General features: G+C 42.1%; 3 protein-coding genes across 5 annotated transcripts; 1 reads left to right on the top strand and 2 right to left on the bottom strand.

Annotated features, from left to right (window-relative positions):
- Positions 1-130: 130 nt before the first annotated feature.
- cxiiih6orf136 (chromosome XIII C6orf136 homolog) lies at positions 131-8,391 on the bottom strand. Its single transcript, XM_010745996.3, has 7 exons — positions 7,971-8,391; positions 6,484-6,724; positions 5,725-6,405; positions 4,400-4,488; positions 4,098-4,298; positions 3,330-3,399; positions 131-3,120 (listed from the first exon to the last, which is right to left on the bottom strand). Exons 2-7 carry the CDS (start codon positions 6,580-6,582, stop codon positions 2,977-2,979), a joined length of 1,284 nt encoding a protein of 427 aa, XP_010744298.2. The 5' UTR covers positions 6,583-6,724; positions 7,971-8,391; the 3' UTR covers positions 131-2,976.
- Positions 8,392-10,376: 1,985 nt separating this feature from the next.
- abcf1 (ATP-binding cassette, sub-family F (GCN20), member 1) lies at positions 10,377-19,929 on the top strand. 3 transcript variants are annotated; one of them, XM_019254585.2, is made up of 27 exons: positions 10,377-10,638; positions 12,531-12,577; positions 12,663-12,740; positions 12,861-12,981; positions 13,067-13,101; positions 13,184-13,297; positions 14,371-14,421; positions 14,656-14,745; positions 14,832-14,882; positions 14,966-15,046; positions 15,157-15,252; positions 15,466-15,588; positions 15,719-15,819; positions 15,902-15,987; positions 16,083-16,222; positions 16,366-16,514; positions 16,611-16,694; positions 16,803-16,927; positions 17,315-17,427; positions 17,514-17,688; positions 18,104-18,178; positions 18,395-18,465; positions 18,542-18,574; positions 18,664-18,832; positions 18,920-18,984; positions 19,075-19,147; positions 19,485-19,929. In XM_019254585.2, the coding sequence occupies exons 1-27, from the start codon at positions 10,578-10,580 to the stop codon at positions 19,649-19,651; spliced, it is 2,574 nt and encodes an 857-aa protein (XP_019110130.1). In that variant the 5' UTR covers positions 10,377-10,577; the 3' UTR covers positions 19,652-19,929. The 3 variants fall into 3 exon arrangements, with proteins under 3 accessions (XP_019110130.1, XP_019110126.1, XP_019110136.1); XM_019254581.2 differs by having other exon boundaries at positions 12,528-12,577; XM_019254591.2 differs by lacking the exon at positions 14,371-14,421 and having other exon boundaries at positions 12,528-12,577.
- mrps18b (mitochondrial ribosomal protein S18B) lies at positions 19,927-23,151 on the bottom strand. Its single transcript, XM_019254596.2, has 7 exons — positions 23,019-23,151; positions 21,826-21,994; positions 21,649-21,746; positions 21,487-21,555; positions 20,679-20,745; positions 20,531-20,590; positions 19,927-20,209 (listed from the first exon to the last, which is right to left on the bottom strand). The coding sequence occupies exons 1-7, from the start codon at positions 23,091-23,093 to the stop codon at positions 20,004-20,006; spliced, it is 744 nt and encodes a 247-aa protein (XP_019110141.1). The 5' UTR covers positions 23,094-23,151; the 3' UTR covers positions 19,927-20,003.
- Positions 23,152-23,298: the final 147 nt, after the last annotated feature.

Genomic DNA, 23,298 nt, shown 5'->3' with positions numbered 1-23,298 from the left:
TTTTTCCCACGTTCATGAACGCATCATAGTCATTCGAATCGATCTTAAGGAATTAATACGCAGATCGATTCAGAATCGGAAAATCGATTTTTCAACACAGGCCTGTTCATAAATGATAAAAATAAACCGATCATTGTTAAATCATAAGTTTATTTTATTCACACAACCAGGATTCACACAGTGGAGTTATTGCAGCAGCAGTACATGTGGAAATGAAGCGACACAGAACCTGATGAGTCATGTTTCTATACAGATATACAACGGCTGATAAATACACGTCGGAGAGAACGTCCATTCCCTGACGTACCACACACACTACTCTTACAGCATGCTTTATTGCTCGGTTTTTAAGAAGCACTAAATATTACGGAGCCGTGTGGAAGTCAACAGTGAAGTCACAACGCGTGTTGCTAAGGTGCCCGGCCTCAGTATGTACAGCTAAAATCACTGAGCTACAACTTAAAGAAAAACTGCTCCTACGCAGACACTGTTCAGCTCAGGTCTTTTCCAATGGACTGCTTGGAGTCTAGAACCATGCATCCATGCAGAGTCGTTCATTGTCCACAGAGTCTGTCGGTCGGTCAAGTGTTTGTTGGCAATACAATAATAAATTTGCTTTTTTTGGTTGTTTTTAGCATTTCACAAAGCAGATGGCCTGATCGACTGATGAGTTTATAGTCTATGCATGTATATGGCTGGTTTCTACCTTGTGAGTCTGTCCCCACCACTGAGGGGGATGATTTGGCAGATGTTTACATCTGTCTACAAAACTATTAAATGGCACGGACCAACGTGAGAGACTTCATTTTATCCATTTATTATGACAGTGACGGCGAGCTTCTGCCACTTTTTTACGCTTCAAAGTCGAGCTGAATTGCGTCAGGACAAACTCTGCTCCATCATGACTAAAACTTATTTGGGATTGCGACATTCTGGACGTCTCGTCTTTGTATTCTTAAAGTTTCAGTTGTGTACTCTGCTGTCATTTCTGCCTGGACATGCACTTTGTTTTTGCAGCTTCTTTTTGGAAATTACCACAAAACCAAAAAGACTAGAGAGTCTAACCTATTGATACATATTGTATATTACATGGTAATAATCAGGTAACTTGTCATTGTATGAGCTAGGGGTGTGTGAAACTAGTACGTAGTACCTTCGAAGCTCAAAAGGTGATTTAACTCCCCACTACAGACAAATTCAAATTAAAAGTATCGACTTTGACTAAAACTAACACCAAAGAAGTGAAGGTGCATTCATCAGCGATCAAATCGAACCATTAATGATCTTGTTTGTGTCTCATCGTGGTGCTGCTCGCTCTCTGTCTTCATCTTCTAATGCAGCTGCTCTCCAGGCACTTCCTTACATTTATTCCTATTGCAAAGTACTGAGCTGTCATCAATATTCTGATTATACTTCCCAGCAAAACTACTTTGTTTGATTATTTTCTCAACACACGAGCCCGGTTGTTGAGCTGAATTGGAAATGGATGGACGTCCAGTGTTTCGACGACTGTCTGCAAAGGTGCTTTGACATCTCTGAAAAATCAGGATCATTTGATTTGAAGAGATTTCCAACAATCACAACATACAAAGCGAATCGGATCTCCAAACAAACAAACAAAAAAACACACTCTGACCCACAACGTGTCTTCCCATGTGTGTGTACAGATCATATTCTCATCCTCTCACAAATCAAGGACACCTTGGATTTCTGATGTTTGCAAGAATCAACTATGGGAAGACGAGAAAAGCCTTTTGACGCTGGTGAAGCTTACAGGTGTGAGAGACATGATGGAGGAAATGTGGCCAGAACGTTCTGCCAGAAGATAAAGAAGAGTCGGAGGGGACGTAAAGACATCTGTATGAGACTCATGACAGTCAACAAGGATAGTTCAGGTACTTCGAAGTATCTATTATTAGGTATTTCTCTGTATTCATCTAAAAAAACTCAAAGTCTGTTTAGGTTTTCGCTATATTGAGAATATTTTCACCACTTTACTTTGGTGCCAGAGAGTCTGAAAGTTATGAGATCAGACTGAAATCAAACTTTTCTAAAAGATTTCAAAGATACAGAGTGCTAAGAGCTGATCATGTGTAGGAATACAAACTGTGGGTGGCACACTGATTAGTTCCTCATACGACCCCACTTAAAAAATACCTGAACTATCCCTTTACTTGTATTATATTCTACCTGTGCTACTACGTGACGGGAGCCAGACAGGCAGAATAAAGCACCTGCTGACTGAAAATCTCCCAATTCAAACTTTGGCAAGTTTAGTAAAAACATTTAAATCATCTTTGAGTTTATTCTCACTGACAAATCAGACCGTATTATGGAAAACGAGATTACGATGTAATGATCTCGAAAGCAGTATGTGGTGTTAAACACGCCAGCTTCTCCGGGACCTGACCCAGGTTGGGAAATCACTGATCCACATGAAGCCACTGCAACACCGAGGTGGGGTATTTACAGTAATAATTCAACATTTGGGGAGATTCACTTCCTGACAGAAGATGACAGATGACTGACTTACGACAGAAAGACGTGTCCCATGCCTGTGTGAGCTGGACTCAGGATGTAGCTTAGCATAAAGCAGGGGAAGGCAGCTAGCCTGGCTCTGGCCAAAACATCAACACCTCACTGATTAACACAACGTGCCCCGTTAGTTTATCTTGTGCGTAAACCGAACTGTAAAAATTAAAAAATGAGGTTTAAAGAAGAGTTACATGGTGGAACATTTCTTCTCATTTGTCTAGAAACATTCACAACATGTAATTCTCCATGGGATGTCGGCCACTTTCATAATTTCAAATGATAATTAAAGTATAATTAGAAAAAATGAAAACCAGTGTGAAGTCTTGACTTTGTGTTTAACCAAACCCTCCGTGTTAACGTGTTCCTATGTTGAGAATGAATTAACTCTTTAGAGTCACGTGGACCTCGGACACATGTTGATTCCAATGACCGTCCCTGGGGTCAGTTTCTGTTCTGTCGTAGCGAGGACAGGAGAAGGGGCAGCAGGTTGAGGGCAGGTCGATGCTCCTGCACCCCGAGTGCCACCAGAGCTCCGGCCAGGAGAGAGGTTACTCTGGACAGGACAGGCGGCTGAGCCGGCATTACCTGCGGAGACACGGAGATGGAGGACGATCAAACAGGGACTTCGTGATCACATGAAGCACAACTTATATGACTATATGAAACTTTGCTTGTAACAGTGACATCTAGTGGTTAAAATGTGTACTGCAGTGCAAATTCAAGCACTGGAGAGAGAGAAAGACGTTATTCTGAGCCTTTACTGACAAACAGCACAAACACAGTTAGCTGCTTACCTTTTCAACTTTATGACAGTGAATGAGTCCGTCCTGCCCGATGTAAAACGTAGAGAACGCGTCATACGACCTGTAACAGACGAGATATGGATCATGTTAGATCATAATGAGACGAAACTCTTAAATTAATTTATACATAGGTCTGTTAAGTCACTATTTAACTGAGTCATAAAGCGTGTAGGAGAGGAGAAAAGGACCAACATGGGTCGAATATTTTCCTACTGCAATCCCAAGAATATAGACTACGAGTTCTACGTAGAGTCTAATAGTGTAGTGTATTAAATAAACAGCGGAGGTGGATGGACATCAAGGAGAGCACAAACACCCATTCCTGCTCATATCGGATGAGATTTGATCGATTTATCCTGAAAAATTAAAAATAATTCAGCTGCAGAAAACTAGTTAGTTAATAAACATGTTTATTCTGCAAGTCATGTTTCAAAAAAAAAAAAAAAGGGGCGTTTCACAATAAAAACCGAGGCATGAAGTTGCACTTCAGCTCTGATGAACATGCTCTGTCTTGTTCTGCTGCTCTTTCTCACTTTCACTACATTTCTACTGCTGCAGCTTCACATTAAAAAGGCATTTAACTGGCGAAACAGGAGTTGACTTTTATTATGAAGTTATCACAGGAAATGCAACGTGTTTATCAGTGACCATGGCCGACATCTTAAGGGTTATAACTTCTGCACTTGAAATCTTGAAACTGGTCAGATTATCGTCGGCAAAAGAACGGCACCAGCTCCCTCTAGGTGTGCTGTGTGTTACCTGTACAGCTGAGATTTGTCTTTCCGATAGAAGCGCAGCAGCAGAGAGTGGAAGGGAAGACCCCTGACCCTCCAGCGAGCCTTAATCGTCTTGTCCTCCGCGTGCTTGGTGAGCTTCAGCACCTCCAGCTGAAGCTGGGCGTTGTAGCACAGACAGAGGAAGCGCCACAGGGAGAGGGTGAGCTGGTACACCACGCGGCCTCTACGCCGACACAGACAAACAACGGCAGGTCAGGTCACACGGGAAGTGACACAATAAAACAGAGGTCTGTGGATGAATGTATCACCGTTAAACTGAGTCACCTGGTCTTTGTGTTTATGAGGCCGTTGATGAACTCCACGTCGTTCGAGTACATGGTGTAATCGTGGTTCTTTACAAAGAATCTTGGGAGCTGCGACACAAAAACACAGAAAATTCATTTCCTGATATCGAGCTGTAGTTTCACACAAGTTACCAGTGACTCTGTGTCGAATGTTTTGTCAGGCAGATTGTTATTTGTGGTGCTTTAACTCCCTGATGGGAGGAAGAGCACGCTCCCTCGTGCCTTTTTGACACAAAGGGTGGATTCCTCTCCTGCTTTGCTCTCTGCTGGACTCTGATATGATACTGTGATGCACTGTGCAAGTACCGTAACTCCAGATCCAGACCCCTATCCTAACAGCTGAGCTGGTCGTAAGGTGAGGCTGAGGTGGAGGTATTAGGTCCTGTGTGAGTGAGCAGCAGCCTGTTAGAGGGCTGCATCGACACTTACAGACACTGGAGTTCTGGTGCGTAACTAATGTTCGTGCCTACTCATTTTGAAATGGCCAAAGAGGAAACGCGTCACTAACAAATGCTGTAACTTCATCACTCAGTCAGTCAGTCACTGACACACACTGCTCGCCTCATTTTGCTGCAGTCCAGTCGTCTCAGAAAATGTGCTGTCAACGTTACCAAAGGTTCGCTCACAAATACAACAAAGGTGAACAGATCAGAAAACAGCTGTGACACAGTTGCGTCTTATTAGTTTTAAAACGTGACTTTTAATAGGTTATGAAATACTAAAGGCTGTGCAGCTCTCCTTTATGTTTGTGAAGAACATAGTGTACTGTGGTAGGTGTGGTGATTAATAATTAAACTGTCACATCAATGGAGCTCAACAAACTGCACCAGTCTGCCGTGTGCAGACGTGTGTGAGGTGAAACGCGATCATGTGCAAGGCTGCAGATTTATCACACATTTATAAATTATTAACACGTTTATGAATCACATTTATTGTGATATTCAACCATAAAGCAGCAGACTCAAAATTTGCTGACTGCTTCACCAACATTACGTCAACATTTCTGATGCTTATTATTTAAATGCATCTACAGGTTGTAAAAAATATTGCTGCAGGTATTTATTTCCATCTTAGTGACTGTTGAAATCACCAGATTGGCAGCAAAGTGACTGAGTGCACCTTCGTTTCTAACAAAGTGCTGATAACTTGCTTTGCGCCGCCTCATTTGAATCCACCTCTCCCACACTTACAGCCACGTTATGAACACCTGTGTCTACCTTCAGGACAGCGCATCACATTTTACAGGCAGTGAAACAGGCCTGTGCAGCTTCACTTCACTCATCCGGACAGAGTGTGCATTCTTACCTCTATCCTCAGTCTTTCGTACATCATGGCCAGCTCCTCCTCCCCTTCTCGGTCTCCTCGGTTATGCTCCCCCTCTGCTCTCTCGGCGTAGCTACATACAGTGATAGGTGGCAGCAGAGACAGCTCCACAGGCTTGTTGTCTAGTCCAATATCCTGCCTGGATTTCAGCCCGCTGCCAGGTACGGGCTCCGTGCCGGGGCAATGAAAACAATAAAAGTGAGAGCCGTACATGAACGGTGCGGGACACCTCTCTGCCTCGAACAGATTTCGGAAACAGCCATGTTCTCTCTTTACAGCGTCAAAGCTGTTTCTCCTGAAGCTGTCGACGCTGATGTCGTCCTCTCTGCTGCCGTCCACCGTGGTCAACGGGAAAGAGAACTCGGACGGTTTATGAGCCTCCAGAGCGAGGAGCTCTCCTAGTTTATTGTGACCGGACAGTGGCATCTCCAGCAGGGTGTGGAGGCCGTCGGACTCGCCCCGCAGCACCAGCACACACACGCCGAGCGACTCCTCCAGGTCCCCCTCGTAATAACTTCCTCTCTGAGGCTGGCTGGCATGGTGGAACGGGTGGGACAGCACGGGCTGCTTAATGTTCTGATATCTCAGGCTGTTCGGGGGCGACAGGGCCCATGATGCACTGCTCAGGGGCCGTGGCTGACGGATCCACGGGCAGTCAGACGTCTGAAAGGAGCAACAAGGCTTTGGTGAGATTATGATCCAAAAACTACATGTGAAACAGAAGCGAGGGTCTTGGATTACCTGACTCAGACTCCAGCATTGGTTCTTGATGGGTTGCCTTCTCCCATGGCTGCGGATACAACCCACCCAGAAGGCGACGCCCCCTCTGCTCACAGCCATCCGCCACAGGGGCCGGGGCAAACCCCGATCACCAGCTGACCATCACCCAAAGTACGGAGGACACGGCAAAGACACACAGACTGTATCCTGAGGACCTGATGACTCCGGATGATTCAGCAGCAGACGCTCTACCTCAACAAACCTGAGAGAGAAAGAGAGAGAGCAGAGCACAGGGAGTTACCAACAGGACATCAGTTAGAGGGTTATCATCCTCTATCCACTCTCATTTTAGCCTCTTCCCCGACTCTTGACAAATATCTGGCTCGTGTTCATTTAAATAGCACAGCAGCAGTGCAGAGAGGGGACCAGACGGCTCCAACATGCCGTGTTGGTCAGTGCTCACTCGGTCTACAGCTGCAACGATCGGTCGATCAACTGAATATCAATTAGTTTTGGGTCTGTGGGAACTGTAAGCACTAATTTTTGACATTTTTATAAACAATGTGTTTGATAGAGAATCTGCAGATGAAGATAACTAACTGGGACACTGGCTACAATCATAGTCACACCGTATAATAAATTCCTGTGCAGTCTTTTGGCACCTTGAAACTCTAAAAACTGGATTTATGACCCACATTGGGATTTTCCTGGATTGTATTTCATTGTCTAACCGTCAGCTAAGCCGACACGCTGGGCTGTTTTTAGGTCCGAACACCTTGTAACTTTGTCAGGGGGGACAGGTTTAACCAACTAAAACCACGAGTAGGGCTGCACAATCATTCGATTGAATAAAAAAAAAGAGAAATATGAGCACAGGACTGGTGTCATGTTCGATTAGGGAAGCTTCTTCCTGACTGACTGAGGTCTTTTTAGAGAGACTATGCCAGGAGCACATGACCTGCAGCAGACCACAAGTTTATAATCAAGAGGCTCCCATGGTGACAGACTGAATCAAGCTGAACATGAACATGCAAAATTTAAAATGTTTTCACATTAGTCTGTGTCATATGAAAAGGACTGACATGACTTGATATGAGGAAAGATGATATGAGCTCCTTCAGGCAGCACTTGTGAAGGACATGCCGTGCTTTTATTTTGACATTTGACTACATAAACGTTACTTTAACGTTAGACACACATTGTGTGTGTGTAAGCAACAGATGACATGACATGATATCGCTGGATTATTCTAGAAAGCACTGTTGATAACTGTTTGATAACACTATTTATCACATTAGCCTCATTATTTAGCTCATGTGAGCTGCATTTTAAGTCGCCATTGAACCCTATTTTTTCTCCCTGTGTGTCACCTTTCTCCCTCCACATGCAGCTTTACATGTCTCCCCTTTTTAAACCTTGACTTTATCCTTACATGCTGTTAGCTCGGCGCTAGCTGCTAACTAGCTAGCACGGAGCTAGCCCAACTGCCGGCGTCCCGGTAACGTTACCTTTGTTTTACCGGCTGACGTCCGTCCACACGCTCTGCCTCTCCGGGTTAAGTTGTGTGTGGTAGTCACGGCTGGTTACAAGCTGGTAACTTGCAGTAATGTCATCCTGTATGTGTGTGTGTGTGTATATGTGTGTGTGTGTGTGTGTGTGTGTGTCCTTGCCAAACACGCCTCACGCTCCGCTCGGGTCGTTGTGCTGCGTTCACGGCACGCTGGGAAATGTCGACACTGCTACCGGTCAGTGTGACCGCAAACGGCCCGGGCGGAGAAAGAATGTGTCGAGTCCGATGTAAAGGAGGAGGAGGAGGGAGGAGAAGGAGGAGGAGGAGGAGAGCACCGTTTATATTTCAGTCACATCAGACCGAACTCACATCCTCATGTTACTTTCTGAGAATTACGATTAAGATATTTAAAACAATTCATAGAAGCCAGTGTTGCAAGTGTTGCCTTCATGGGACCGAGCTGAGCTCAGGTAAACACAGGAGCAGCTTCAGTGGAGTAATGAACTGTTCTACATTTACCTGTGCTTGGTTTGTGTTTGAAGATCTAGTGCAGGGGTGCAGGGCCAAACTTTTTTTTTTTTAAAGAGGGACACATTTGACAACACTAACATTTAAAAAAAAGGATAAAAGTTACATACAAATGCACTGTTCTGTAACAATTTTTGTTTTCATTGTCACAATTATATAATATATATTTTTTTTTTGAATGACAATCTAACCAAATCTAAGCCAATTAAGGTGAACAAATAAAATCCAAATCTAGATAGTAGATAGATAGATAGATAGATGATAGATAGATAGATAGATAGATAGATGATAGATAGATAGATGCAGTGATGTTGGATACAGATCTTTGAATTGTGTATCAGTCACATCATCTGTTAATGTTATTATGAATTCTATACTATATATCACAGTATGTATGTTTCAGAGATAACTCCAAAATTGGTTACAGTGGTGTTGGAGACCAGGGTGATGCAGAGTAACTCATAACTATCACCAACCTAAGAATAGCTCTATGATAGATAGATAGATAGATAGATAGATAGATAGATAGATAGATAGATAGATAGATAGATAGATATTTTTCATACATTTCGCTATTGATCCTGAAGGAAATTCAAGAAATGTAGTCCAGCTGGCAAAGAATAAATTGTATGGAACACGTTAAACTTGCATGAAGTTAGTACAAATCTGAACCTCATGTTTATTCTAAACATGACTTATTATGAGTGATGCAAAGTCTGTGAACATTTAAGTTTAAAAAACGTATCACTCTCACAAAATCATTCAGAAAGTAATATTTTGTGTCACATCTACAGATACATAATAGTTATGTCAGTTATGTCCTCAATTCTTATGTCAACCCCAAAAAGCCAAATCTTCCAGCCATACAGTATCTGACAATCCTAGCAGGCCTAAATCCTACACCAAGTCAAGTCAACTTTATTATCAATGCTGCCATAGGTACAGGACATACAGAGAATTGAAATTGTGTTTCTCTCTTATCCCGGTGAAAAGATGTAAAAAAAAATAAAATAAAAATAATGATAATAAAATAAAAATATATACAAGCTAAAAGACATCCAAGAAAAGACAGTGGCAAATCTGGAAGATATAAATAGTATAGATATGGTGGTATTTTTGTTCTTAATAGATGGTTACTTGTTTACATATGTTGTTTTTGTTTGTTTGTATACTGGAGTATTGTAACAAAAATAATTTCCCCCTGGTATTTCTGATTCTGATGAACAGAATGAACAATATAAACGGAAACAACAGTCTAACAGTATGAGTATGGCAATATGGCACAGTATAAACAGAATTATCAGTATAAATATAAATATGGCAATATGTAATATGCAGTATAGACAGAATTTACAGTATAAACAGTGAGGTCTATCAAAAATGACAAAAGAAGGATTAATTAGGATATAATGGCATACATTCAAATAAAAATGAAAAAAAATCAGAAACAGTAGTGTGCACTATCTGAAATATATTGTAATATTATTTATATTATGATCACTACTCTTGCAATAATATTTATTATTTATATCATGATCACTTTCAATATTTCTTACACTATGGTCACTTTACATTACAATACTCTTTTAATATATCATGGCACTTTTATCCTCGGTACTCGTGTTTGTTGTGTAGGTTAAAGATATTTCTGTCTGTTTATTGTGTTCATTTTTAGTTTTTTGCCTTTTCTACTTTTTTCTAATTCTGTAGTGTATGCTACACTTTCCTCTGCTGCTGTAACAAGTAAATTTTCATGTGGTGGGATGAATAAAGTATATCTAATCTAAACTAAAGTAATCTAATCTAATATAATATAATATATATTATATATAAAAGACAAGCAGGAGCCTGTCGGGGTTGGTTTAATCCAGCAGGTGGCGGTAATGTGACAGTAACTCTCCGAGCTCGCACACAGAAGAAGAGGAATGAAACTTTGTTGGTGACCCGGCATGTGCATCATCACGTCTCTGCTGGGCCGCGGGACATGTGTGAGCCTGACAGACCTTTCCCTGGATAAGACACCGGTTTTATTTACACCCAGAAAGTCACATTTAATAAAGTAATAAAACGAAAAAAAATGCCCAAGAAGACGAAAGAAGAGGCGGAGTGGGTGGACGACGAAGCCGCCCCGGCAGCTGGTGAGTGCATGTTGTGGAGCTAACCGGCGGCTAACGGTCAAACGGCGGCAGTTGACGCCAACGTCCGTTCAAAAATGTAACGGTTTAACAACAAACCGCCTCTCTGCTTAAACACAAAAGCGTTAGAAACAAACTTTAACTCTTTTACGAATCTATAACATCTAATGTTTCATTCGTATTCACGACAAGTCACCTAAATAGTTTAATTTAGGTAAAATCTGAACTTTTATTCAGCCTAACCGTTAGATTAAAATCAAACAGGGCCCTTTAACGCGACAGCTAGTGTGCTCATTAACATAATTAAAGTGTTATGAAGAGGTTAATTAACATGTAATCTATATCAGATGGATTATTAGACGCTGCGTCAACCAAACAAAATCATATTTAATCGCTGTTTTTGTGAGTTAAGTTTGCGCATATAGGGACATTTATCTATGTTAGTGGTAATTAATGTAATAATACACTTAATTTTTAAGTGGCAGTGGTTTTACAGCGACATCCATGAAGGTGATGCAATACTGAGACATACACTGACAGTGTGTGTGTGAGTCCAGCCTCAGTTTGACAGCAACAGCAATGACTGAGATGATATATTTGGATTTTATTTTAAAAGCTTTGACTCACTGTGACTGTGTTAGACAGAGAAAGTAGACGGCAGACATGAGACAATGACTAAAAGTGCTGACTCTCCATTGAGTGGACAGCGAGAAACACAACACACACACGGGGGGGCGATGAATGACAAAGGGAAAGTGTGTTTGCTTTTTATTAACCAGGTGTGTGTGTCACACACGAGGGATGTGACCCCTGACATTTGGTCATTTAGCGGACTAAAGCGACTTTTGCACTTCAGTATCTTGCCACTTTAACATGCAGACCAGAGGAGCTGGGGATCAAACCGGCGATCAGATGATTAGTGGACGACCCGCTCTACCTCCTGACCCACAACCGCCCAGTTATGTACACAACAGACATAGAAAAGCTATGTACGGGGCGGTCAGTGGCGTAGTGGGTTAAGCGGCCGCCCCGTGTGTGGAGGCTGTAGTCCTCGCTGCAGATGGCCCCGGTTCGAATCCCGCATCGGACGGCGTGTCACTCCCCCTCTCTCTGCCCCCTGCATCCTGTCTATCTTCAGCTGTACTATCATTAAAGGCATAAAAGGCCAAAAAGAAAAGCTATGTATAACAAAAAATATTTGTAGACTGGATAAAGAGCTGATGATAGTGCAAAGGATGCTGAAATAAATATGGTCATACGGCAGGTTGTACATCGTGTATGAGTGGTGATGTTGACAAAATAAATTTATAATTTACAGGTTATTGCACAGGAAATGTTCCTGACATTATTTTCTGTCTCTGACTGAGAGACTCTATGTTGAAATGGATACTCTGTTTTTCTGTGGATGTCAACAGCCTCAAATGAAATCGAAGAGTTCTCCATGGATAGATATGGACTGTATCTGTATCGCGCTTTCCTGAGGCATATCTAACTCACCCGTTCATACACTGATGCAAAGTAATCATTCGTACACATTCACATGCCACAATTTGGGATTCAGCATCTTCCTCGGGGACGCTTTGATATGCAGACTGGAGGAGCTGAAGATCGAACCACTGATCATCTGATTAGTTAGTTAGTTAGTTAGTTAGTTAGTTAGTTAGTTAGTTAGTCGAGTGTTGCAGCCGCGTTTACGTGCATTTCATCGATCCGTCTGCACTTAAGCTCATGATCTCACATGTGAACACAGTGTGCTGGAGCCACAGACTCGACAAGAGTCTGAGGGAGATATTTGACGTACAAAGTGATGTAAAAATATAAACAGGTTAATAATGTTGTGATAGTGCCGTACACGTCACTGATTGTCTCTGATGTTTTTTTTTGTTTTCCAGCAGAGAAAACAGTGAAAAAGGGGAAGAAAGACAAAAAGGGCAAAAAGAGTGTGAGTATTTCAGTTTCAGTTTCATCAGTTTTCTCTCAGTCTCTGTGGCTCAGTGCTGATTTGTTGTGTGATTGTTTCTCTCCAGTTCTTCGAGGAACTCTCCACAGAAAGCAAACCCGAGAAAGCCGATGAGGTGGCTGTGAAAGAGACGCAGGGAAAACAGGTGGGACTCATACTTACTGTGTATATAACCAAATTCATGTAGCTCCTGGTGGTTTTATAGGCCTAATTTCTGAGATTAGGTCGATTTGTGACATTTCAGTTTTAAACTTTTCACCCTCAGAAAAAGAAGAAAGACCGGCGGAAAGGAAAAGGAGGAGATGCAGACGAGGACGATGACGAGGACGTCATGCTGAAGCTGAAAAAACTCTCGGTGCAAGCGAGCGACGAGGAAGACGAGCCAGGTCTGATATTTCCTCGCAGTGATATAATTCTCAGTCTTGCGCGTGCACAGCCGTTATTCAGTGCGCTTTCATTTTCTTTCCACAGTCGTCGCCCCCGCCAAAGGAAACAAGAAGAACAAGGTTTGTCATCAGTCTTTATTGTGCTTCATCTCTACTTTCCTGACTCATCACATGTCAGTAAAGCATCTCTGGTGTCCTTCAGGGTGGAAACATCTTTGCTGCTCTCAGCCAGGGCCAAAGTGACGAAGAGGAAGGAGAAGGAGAGGAGGACGAGGAGGAGGAAGAAGAAGAAGAAGTAGTAAAACCAGTAAAAAAGGTAGAGTGCTGTATTTGTAGTCACGGCTTTGACTGGAAGTTAACAGAACTTTATTGAAGATTTAAAATGCATACATGGAGACAAAAAGCAAAGAAACATAAGATAGATTTTGTCACATTATTTCAAAAAGATAACGGTGTGCTACAGTTGATCGGACGTCTTTTTCCCCACCATTGTAAAGTTATTCAAGGAAACAGTGAATCACTTAGTATCGATCGTTTAATAAGGCTGTCACAAAGATCGATAAGAAACAAAGAAACACTGCAGAGTCCACCGATAATGTGACACGTAAATCAGCTTTGTATCACTTTGTTACTACTACTCTAATCTGCAGAAGGCGGCGTTTTTCCTTCTCCTGTATCATAGGAGGGACGGTGGCTGGTGGTGGCCTTGTATACAGATCTGTCAGTTTGCAGCGCACCAGCTGGATTCAACAACGAGTTAAATAAACCAATTGTGAACGAACAAAAGCGCCGGTAAAGAGAGAAAATACTGATCAATACCAGCTCGTCTGCTAAGACACTCGCTGTCTGTCTTCGTACACAGCGGTACTGAAGCCAGCAAGTGTGGGAATGTTCTGGAAGCCGCTGTGAACGGCATCTTGCTCACACATGAAAGTAGTTTGTGCGCAAAAGCAAATAATTTAAGTGGATATTGGATTTTAAGATAAGAAACCAAAAACCTTCGATTTAAAAATATATATATTTTTATGGAAATCCTGAGAATACAGCTGTTTCTGACCCCGGCACAGAAGACTCACTTAAAATGATAAACTGGGGTAGGCTGTTGAGGCTACAAGTGTGTCATTAAAATGAGCTGCTGGCGTTTTAAAGTAAATTAAATTAGCATCACACTGGGCTCTGGTGTGTCTCTGAATTGGTGTTAATGGAACAGGCAGCAAAACACAGCATGTAAATATCCAGATAAGTAAACTGTACGTAACGTGACGGTACACTAAACATCTAAATTCTGCTGTGTGGCTTCTTATTGTGTTTTTCTTCTTTGCTTTGACATCTGCACTCTCTTAAAGTTCTCGGTCTCTCTGTATCTGTGTGTGTGCGTCTTTGATCCAGGAGGTTGAGAAAGACAAGAAAAAAGATAAGTCTAAGCCCAAGAAGGCAAAGGTGGGTGCTGGAAACTCTTTCCTACGTCATCTATTTCCTGCACGTTTAACTTTTCCATCCACTCGTTCATCGATGGACAAACTTTCTTTTTCACATGTATTCTCATTATGTCAGACTCTTCATCTCTCTCCGCTGTCTGTCGGACAGTTTACAGTTCTTCTCCATAACTGGATCAGACTGTGTCTTTGGACACAGATGTTTCAAACTTTGATTTTCTTTGCATGTGATCGTCAGGCTGTGTCCGATGAGGAGGACGAGGTAGAGAAGGATGACGGTGATGAGAAAACTACAAAGAAGGCCAATAAGGTAGAAGTCAAGTCCAAGGTGGGTGCTTTTGTTACTCCATATATCTGGATGAGTTCATGCAGTTAATGTTTGTTTATTAAATAACAAAAAAAAACACTTTGTAGTCACCAGAAATCGACGAGAAGCCAAAGAAGGGGAAGAAAGAGCAACCCAAGGCAAGTGATCAGCGCCGATGTTTGCTTTGTCCTCTTCAGCATCTTCCACATAACCGTGACATAATCTAACTCTCCTCGTGTAGAAAGCGAAACCTGCTCCACGACCACCGAGCGAGGATGAAGACGAGGCGGAGAATGACAGTGACGGAGGTGACATGATGATGGTAAGTTTTCCATCCACAAAGCTCGTCTGTTTCCTCCCGCTGCTCTCGATCAAAGTATTAACTCGTCTCTCTCTCTCTCTCTGTCTCTCTCTGTCTGTTGGAACCATCAGAGCGCTGAGGACGCCATCGCCGACCAGGCCAAGCAGCAGGAAGATGACCCGTATGCCAACCTGAGCAAAAAGGAGAAGAAGAAGAAAAAGAAACAGGTAATCACAGCCTGAAATGTCTCTGAAGCAGAGACTGCCCAGGTGGATTCACGGACTAAACTCTGATAATCTACCTGTGTGTGTGTCCAGCTTCTAAATCTGAGTCTGACTCGAAATTTATAGAGTTATTAAAAAGAGTGAAATCCCTTTCAGGTGGGGAGTTGCACGTTGGGATGACTTGACACATGTTGTGACACCTTTTTCTTGTTACAGTTGGAGTATGAGCGTCAGGTGGCCAGTGTTCGAGCTCAGAACGCCATGGAGGGCGATTTCTCCATTTCCCAGGCCGAGATGTCGTCCAGACAGGCCATGCTGGAGAACGCCTCCGATATCAAGGTAACGCGCTTCTTACCATCCTCTCAGTGAATCGATTAAACTGCCAGGGTCTGAAATTCTGCTGTTCTGAACCTCCTGAGATGCTTTTAAATAATGAAAACGTGTAAGTAATCTGTGTTGTGTCCTCTAGCTGGAGAGGTTCAGCATATCTGCTCACGGCAAGGAACTCTTTGTCAACGCCGATCTGCTGATTGTGGCGGGAAGACGATACGGTTTAGTTGGACCAAATGGGTAAATAGTTTTGTGGTATTACTCAAGTAATTAGAAGTTGGTTTGAGCATGTAAACAAACATGTCTTCGTCTCATCTTTCAGAAAAGGAAAGACCACTTTATTGAAACACATAGCCAACAGAGCTCTCAGTATTCCTCCCAACATCGACTGTCTGCTGTGTGAACAGGGTAAGTCGCCTATCAGAGTGTGTCCTCCATCACTTCTGCCTCTGTCCACGCTGTTATCACACGCTGACTCTGTTGTGTTTGTGCGCTTCCGTTAGAGGTGGTAGCCGATGACACTCCGGCGGTGCAGGCGGTGTTGAAGGCCGACACCCGACGTCTGAAGCTCCTGGAGGAGGAGAGACAACTCCAGGCTCGTCTGGAGAAGGGAGAGGACAGTGTGGCTGAGAGGCTGGACAAGGTGTGTGTCACCATGGTTCATTCTCAACATACTGATTTTCTTCCTGTGCTGGATTATTATGCAGCCACCTACAGTTTGACGTCTAAGAAGTGGCTCAGAGTCTGAATAAACTGTTGTCTGATTGTGCTTCTCCTGTTCGACAGGTCTATGAAGAGCTAAGGGCGATTGGAGCCGCAGCAGCCGAGGCCAAGGCGAGAAGGATCCTGGCCGGTCTGTCTTTTACCCCTGAGATGCAGAACAGACCCACCAAGAGGTTCTCCGGAGGGTGGAGGATGAGAGTCTCCCTCGCCAGGTACACCGCAACAAACTTCATGAATGGAACTGGTCCAACATGAACCTGTTAGAAGTTCCCTTACCTTTTAACTTACCTTACCTTCTGCACCCACAGAGCTCTGTTCATGGAACCAACTCTGCTGATGCTGGACGAGCCCACCAACCACCTGGACCTGAACGCCGTCATCTGGCTCAACAAGTACGAGGCAGCTCTATGATCAACTTTTACATTTGTTGGAGCTCTGTCAAGTGTCTGTGCTGGTCCTTTAGTGAGATTTATTTATTTATTCTCTTTTTCCACTCACAGCTACCTTCAAGGCTGGAAGAAGACCCTCCTCATAGTTTCCCATGACCAAAGTTTCCTTGACGAAGTGTGTACAGACATCATCCACTTAGACAACCAGAAACTCTACTATTACAGAGGGAACTACTGTAAGTATCCCCACAGACTGAGGATATGTATTGTGTTTAATATAACTCTTGGAACAGAGTTGGGAATATCTTTTTACTCCATTTAGTTTCTTGTTTTCCTCCAAGTAGTAAAATGGATCTGAAATCAATAAAGCGACATGCTTTTGTGCATGTCGTGGTTTAAATTTTCTGTTTTATTGCATCTTGTTGTAGCTCTCTTACAGTTGGAATAAACTTGATAATTAATGTGCTGAAAACGCAGAAAATGTATAGATTTCAACAGCCTAGTGGCGATGGTAGAAATATTGGAGAGTACTGTAGAAAATCAGGACTGGGTTAGTGGTGTGGTTAGAATAAGGCGTATACAGATATCTGGAAACTGATGTTTTCATTCTGCTTTTATTTAAGTGACCTTCAAGAAGATGTACGTGCAGAAGCAGAAGGAAATGCAGAAACAGTACGACAAGCAGGAGAAGAAACTCCGAGATCTGAAGGCTGGTGGCAAGTCCACCAAACAGGCCGTGAGTCCAGATTTTATAAAACGGTGAGCACAAAACAACTGAACCGGTTGTTGATGTTGTTTTGTTTTTTTAATGTTTCCTCTCAGGAGAAGCAAACTAAGGACGCTCTGACCAGAAAGCAGCAGAAAGGCAAGAAGAAGGGAGGTCAGGAGGAGGAGAGCCAGGACGCCACGGAGCTGCTGAAGAGGCCTAAAGAATACACCGTCAAGTTCACCTTCCCCAACCCACCTCCTCTCTCACCACCCATCCTGGGACTACACAGTAAGAACATCTGCTGCGTCAGCTTTAACGCTCAGGGCTGTTTGTTCGAAGCTATAGAAACTGTGTTAACAGCTGACTGCCCTAAATATAAAAACTGAGCTAAACACAGAGGTAAAGACCTTGAAGGAGGCACAGGAAGCAGAAGCCGGAGACTCAGCTTGTCAAATCTCCACCTGTTTCAACAACCAATCAGCTCATAGCAAAATGACAAGTTAAAATGTTTAATTATGTCCAGTAGTTAGAAGTGAAGTAAAGAGGTAGGACACCATCTCGTCTGTAGTTTCATCGGTGTAAACTGGCATCAAATGATGTCACTGCTACTTGTTTAATGTCATCACCACATCCTCTTGAGTGTGTTTACATTGCACTAGTTGGAAACATTATGACTCCATGGTTTCTCCTTTTTTCTTTACAGGTGTTGACTTTGGCTATGTGGATCAGAAGCCTCTCTTCCTAAACGTGGACTTTGGAATTGACATGGAGTCCAGGAGTAAGTTTTCTGCTTCTGTTACAGTCTTAGGGTAATGTTGTATCATTCACATATTTGCCAGTGCACTTGGTGTATCAGCGGAGGGTTAAAAGTTGTGTCCACTAGGGGGCAAATCGGGGTTGAATCAGCCTCTTACTGACGGCAGAATATCTTCGAGAACTTCTGACTTTGCAAATGAAAGCATTCTTAATGTTGACTTCTCCGTCCTTCCTCTAGTCTGTATAGTTGGACCCAACGGCGTTGGGAAGAGTACACTGCTGCTGCTGCTCACTGGGAAATTAAATCCTGTAAGTGTGAAGATGCTGTATAAAAAACATTTCCTAAAAATATACTGCTGAGCTAACTGGATGTTTCTTCTTTTAGACTAAAGGTGAGATGAGGAAGAATCATCGCTTGGTGAGTGACTTATTATTTATGTTTGACTCAGTTCTAGGCAGGACCAGTTCATGTAGAGTTTGTAACTTGAACGTTCTGTCTCTCTGCAGAAAGTGGGTTTCTTCAACCAGCAGTATGCTGATCAGCTGAACATGGAGGAGACGGCCACAGAGTACCTGATGAGGAACTTCAACCTTCCCTACCAGGACGGCAGGAAGTGCTTGGGACGTTTCGGCCTGGAGAGCCACGCGCACACCATTCAGATCTCCAAACTGTCTGGTATGAACGTGAGCCGTCAGACATTTACCGTCACCCCTCATGAAGGAGATGTTTTCTAACGCTGTGTCTGGATTTGTCCTCCAACAGGTGGTCAGAAGGCCAGAGTAGTGTTCGCCGAACTGTCCTGTCGTCAGCCCGACGTTCTGATCTTGGTGAGAGCCACCGAGCCGTTTATCCACATTGTAGCACTACCAGATTAAATTCAAACACCCTGACCAACTCACTGCTTTTTCCCCCCACAGGATGAACCGACCAACAACTTGGACATCGAGTCGATTGATGCCTTATCAGAGGCCATCAACGAATACAAAGGAGGTAAGACGAAGAAACAGGTGGCAGTAACTCCTGTATTATGCGACTTAAAGTACATTATTTATTTTCCAGTGAAGTCTGGTGTCTTTAAACAAAGATCTATGGTGCCAAAGTATCTTATTCTTTAACAGAGTCTCTCTGTTGGGACATTTATGTCAAAGTTAACCTTGATCTGTTGGAGTTGTGACTGATGAATCTCTACAAGCATAACACAACCCATTCGCCCACCCAACTGTCTGTGGGCAATGTAGGCAGGCAATGCCAGTATCGATCAGTAGACAAAGCTGTTGAACATCAGTGTACTGGTGTGGTCTAACAACACGTTTCCCGTCTCGTCCAGCCGTGATCATCGTGAGTCACGACGCCCGGCTCATCACGGAGACTCAGTGCCAGCTGTGGGTAGTGGAAGACCGCGCGATCAACCAGATCGACGGTGACTTCGACGATTACAAGCGGGAGGTTCTGGAGGCTCTGGGAGAGACCATGGTCAACAAGGTCAACCCATGATCACGCAGAGCTGCTGCTGCCAGGACACACTGCTGCGCTACGCCGTGTCCCTGGATCATACGCTACCTACACTGGGTCTGGAGAGGTCGGCATGTCTCACAAAGTAACACTGATAATAAAAAATATTGGATACTGGATCTTCCGGACTGTAACATCATGAACAGGGTGGAGCTGGACGGATAATAGAGGGTTCGTCCTGTTATTAATTTCTATGAATATAGAGGGAGGTAAAAATGTCAAGATCTACTAAAGCTGAACAATAAAACAATTTTTCATCATTTGTTTGTTGCTGCATTTTTATTTGGAGGATGAAAACGTTCAAAGAAATACACATGAAATACATCCATCAGGACTAATTAGCAGACTTTAAGTACGCCTTGTACGTCTTCTTCACTTTAGCCACTTCGTTTTCATCAGGCGTTATTTCACCGTACCACTTATACCAGGTGTCACCGGAGGTTAGGGACGGGGGAGGCGGTGTGGACCCCACGGCATCATGGGAATTGGAGTAGTCCTCTCCTGAAAACTCCACAAATGGGATCTCGAATGGAAGTAAGCCTGCGAGAAGACACGGGGTGTTAGTGTGATACCTGGCAGGTTCGCACCTCTCTGATGTGTTTCAATCTCTTTAGTCAAGCTGCTAATCACCTGTAAGGTCGTTAGTAGTGTGTCACACGAGTCAGTGCTTCAACAAAGGTTTTTCCACTCTGAGTAGTAAAGGACTAAATTCCAATATTTCTATTTTCTTAATTAAAAAGGCAAAATATGAATAATACTGTAGTACCTGTCTATTTTTATATCTTTATATATTAGGGTTCAAACGAGAAGCAAACATTAAGTTACCTAAGTGTGGCTCCATATTTGACATGTGTTACGTACCGTGATCCTTTGCTGTGTTTATCGCCACGTGTAGCTTCTTCTGCTGTTTCATACACACACCTGGAGACGGCAGAACCGTCAACAACACGTTAATCAACCGGATTACATCACGTGATGTCACTTTGGTGACGACGTGTTGACGTCTTACCAGTTCGGGTGGGGTCGTACAACATGCCAGTGTGGGGACTAATGAACTGCTGCAACAGTTTCACATTCTGCAAGACAAGATATTTACATTTGGGTCACCACAGTGCAAGAGAAGGAATGGATTTTTTGAGACAGATACAGATTTTAGAGAAGATTTCACAGATTTAGTGATTAGTGAGTCTTTGAATGAAGTGTATTTTCTAAACTTTTCATATGATCTTTATGTAAAGATGTCAAATAAATGCATACTGAAATTTAGTAGAGTTGAGGTATTGGGTAATTGAATAAAATACAAATTATTCAGATGGTCTTCAAGCAAAAAATTAATCAGGTTCAAGCTTCTTAAATGTGATTTATTGATTTTCTGTACTCTGATAACTCTATGAAAGTTAACTGAATGTATGATTCAGTTATTTATTTATTTTGGTCTATTGGCCAGAAAATGTAAAAAAAAAAATATGGAGACATCACCTCAATGCATGCCTTTTTCACAATTTGTTGACATTTTATTAGACTGAGCAATCAGTCAACAAATAAATAAATAAATAAATAAAGAGCACATTAATTGGTAAAAGGAAAAATTCATGGTTAGCTACAGCTCTAATTATCACATCACAGATGTTTGAGGTCATTTAGTAACTGTGTCAACATTATTGAGTTAAAAAAAAACAAACACATCTTAGGATCCATTGTTTGTTTGTTATGTTGGTTATATTGGTTGAAGATGTAGTCACATCTCCCTTTACTCTCTCTCTCTGTGTAAACATACATGTCTCATTAATGCATGTAATGTTTGATGTGTGACCCACCTGATGATGGACAATAACGTTTGGATCCCGACAGATCGGACAGGGGTTCCCACATATCTTGTCTCCTCTCTACAGAAACAGAAACAGCATTAATGCCGCTTGAAATGACAGATGTGATACATGGATTTTAATGTACGGGCGGATTCAAATAGATATTTTTACAATGCAGGTCTTGCGTGTCTTCTGTGGAGGGATGCCTCCTTTGTGGTTCCTCCTGTAGTCTCTCCACACCGGATTGGTTCCATACCTCTCAATGTACTCTGTCAGGGGGGGACAAATACACAGTGAAACCAAATGTACTGACTATAACAAAGAGACTTTTGAGTTTCCCTCATGTACCTTCACTCTCCAGGTATTCCCAGGGTTTGTCCTTGTAGCGAGAAAGATCCTCAGCAGCCTGAGCAGCATGCTCATCGTGGAGCGATGCTTCTTTGCAGTAGAAGTGAGCTGGGGTGACAGATACAGGCAGACCCGGGCATGATCTTAGAGGAAGCCTCTGCAGACTGGACTGAAACCAGAAGAAACCAGTGTTAATTTCGTCAGATGAGACGAGACTAAATATGTTCGTCAACGAGCCTTTTTCCCTTGACTAAGACGAGACGATACAATGTTCTAAAAACACTGACGAAAAATGTGCCAATGTGCATTTTTGTTAACGAATAAAAACGAGATGAAAAGGTCACGCAAGAAATAAATCCTCCTTGTTTTTATCTACTATATAAGAAAAAAAAAGCAACATCCAGTCCTTGTCTGAAGAAATGAACACTGCTGTAGACCTCCCTTTAGTGATTGATTCTTCTTTTGAATCGGTCTATTCTTGTTTTGGTGATTTATTAGAACATTTATGTACAGTATATATGTTTTCACACTGGTTTTCTACTGTAGACCTCCATCTGGTAATGCATTTTTCTGTTTTTGTGATGTATTATTATTCAGAACATGTGTTATCTGTACAGTATTTGATATACTGTGATCTTTTAAGTTTTTTATTTCATTTAAGTCTGTCTGCTCAGCTATAAAATTAGCTGTAAGTGTATTGTTTTTGTGTATGCGTGTGTTGGTGTTTCTAATAAATATTTAAAAAATGAAATCAAGTGCATCTTAAGTGTGTATTGAAACAACAGACATGCATTGAAGATTAATTCATTTAAATTCAATTCAATTAAGACATTTAATCAATATGTTAGCTGTGGAACACAAGTAACTGGAATTAATAAACAAAAAAAATATTCCTATAATAGAATAAAAATAGAAAAAGACAAAAATTTTGAGACTTTTAGTGGACTAAAATATGACTAACAAAAATGATTTGTGAAAGACTAAAAGTGACCAAGACTAAGAATGAACTTTGACACAAAACTAAGACTTAATTAAAAAGTGAGTAACAACATTAACACTGGAAGAAACTGTTATCATCACAGCAGCCAATGCATGACCCAATGCTGTTAACACACAGAAACCCTCCTTACAAACTAATTACACATGCATAAATCGAATAACTAGTATATAAAGAACATAATTAAATGAAATACCGGATACTGTCGCAGTAAAACTGAAGGAGACAGGCGACACAACACCCTCACGGTGCGCTGGATGGAGGCAGCCATTTGTTTCTTGTTCTGTCACAGCGGGGTTATAGGTGAAGGGTGAAAGATCATTTTTGTAAGTCTTCAAATTCAACGTTAAATTAAATATAATATCAAATACAGTATTTTTATTATTATATAATATATGTTTTTTTTTTACATTATTGAATTACAAATAATATAATACAGTATTAAATTAAATAATAAAATATAATAAGCATTAAAT

This window comes from Larimichthys crocea, chromosome XIII, assembly GCF_000972845.2.
Source record: "Larimichthys crocea isolate SSNF chromosome XIII, L_crocea_2.0, whole genome shotgun sequence".
Classification (NCBI taxonomy): Eukaryota; Metazoa; Chordata; class Actinopteri; family Sciaenidae; genus Larimichthys; species Larimichthys crocea.
This window is presented reverse-complemented; position numbering and strand designations above follow the sequence as displayed.

Bases quoted from the DNA above. Each gene is read 5' to 3' on its own strand.
- cxiiih6orf136 (XM_010745996.3), bottom strand. From the start codon at position 6,582: ATGGCTGTGAGCAGAGGGGGCGTCGCCTTCTGGGTGGGTTGTATCCGC. The intron at 6,406-6,483 runs GTAATCCAAGAC...TGCTCCTTTCAG, and splicing joins AATGCTGGAGTCTGAGTCAG to ACGTCTGACTGCCCGTGGAT. The intron at 3,400-4,097 runs GTAACACACAGC...CGTCTGTTACAG, and splicing joins GACAAATCTCAGCTGTACAG to GTCGTATGACGCGTTCTCTA.
- abcf1 (XM_019254581.2), top strand. From the start codon at position 10,578: ATGCCCAAGAAGACGAAAGAAGAGGCGGAGTGGGTGGACGACGAAGCC. The intron at 15,820-15,901 runs GTAAATAGTTTT...CTCATCTTTCAG, and splicing joins GGTTTAGTTGGACCAAATGG to AAAAGGAAAGACCACTTTAT. The intron at 18,466-18,541 runs GTAAGTGTGAAG...TTCTTCTTTTAG, and splicing joins TCACTGGGAAATTAAATCCT to ACTAAAGGTGAGATGAGGAA.
- mrps18b (XM_019254596.2), bottom strand. From the start codon at position 23,093: ATGGCTGCCTCCATCCAGCGCACCGTGAGGGTGTTGTGTCGCCTGTCT. The intron at 21,747-21,825 runs GTACATGAGGGA...CCCCCCTGACAG, and splicing joins GGAATACCTGGAGAGTGAAG to AGTACATTGAGAGGTATGGA. The intron at 20,210-20,530 runs GTACGTAACACA...GTCTTCTCGCAG, and splicing joins AAACACAGCAAAGGATCACG to GCTTACTTCCATTCGAGATC.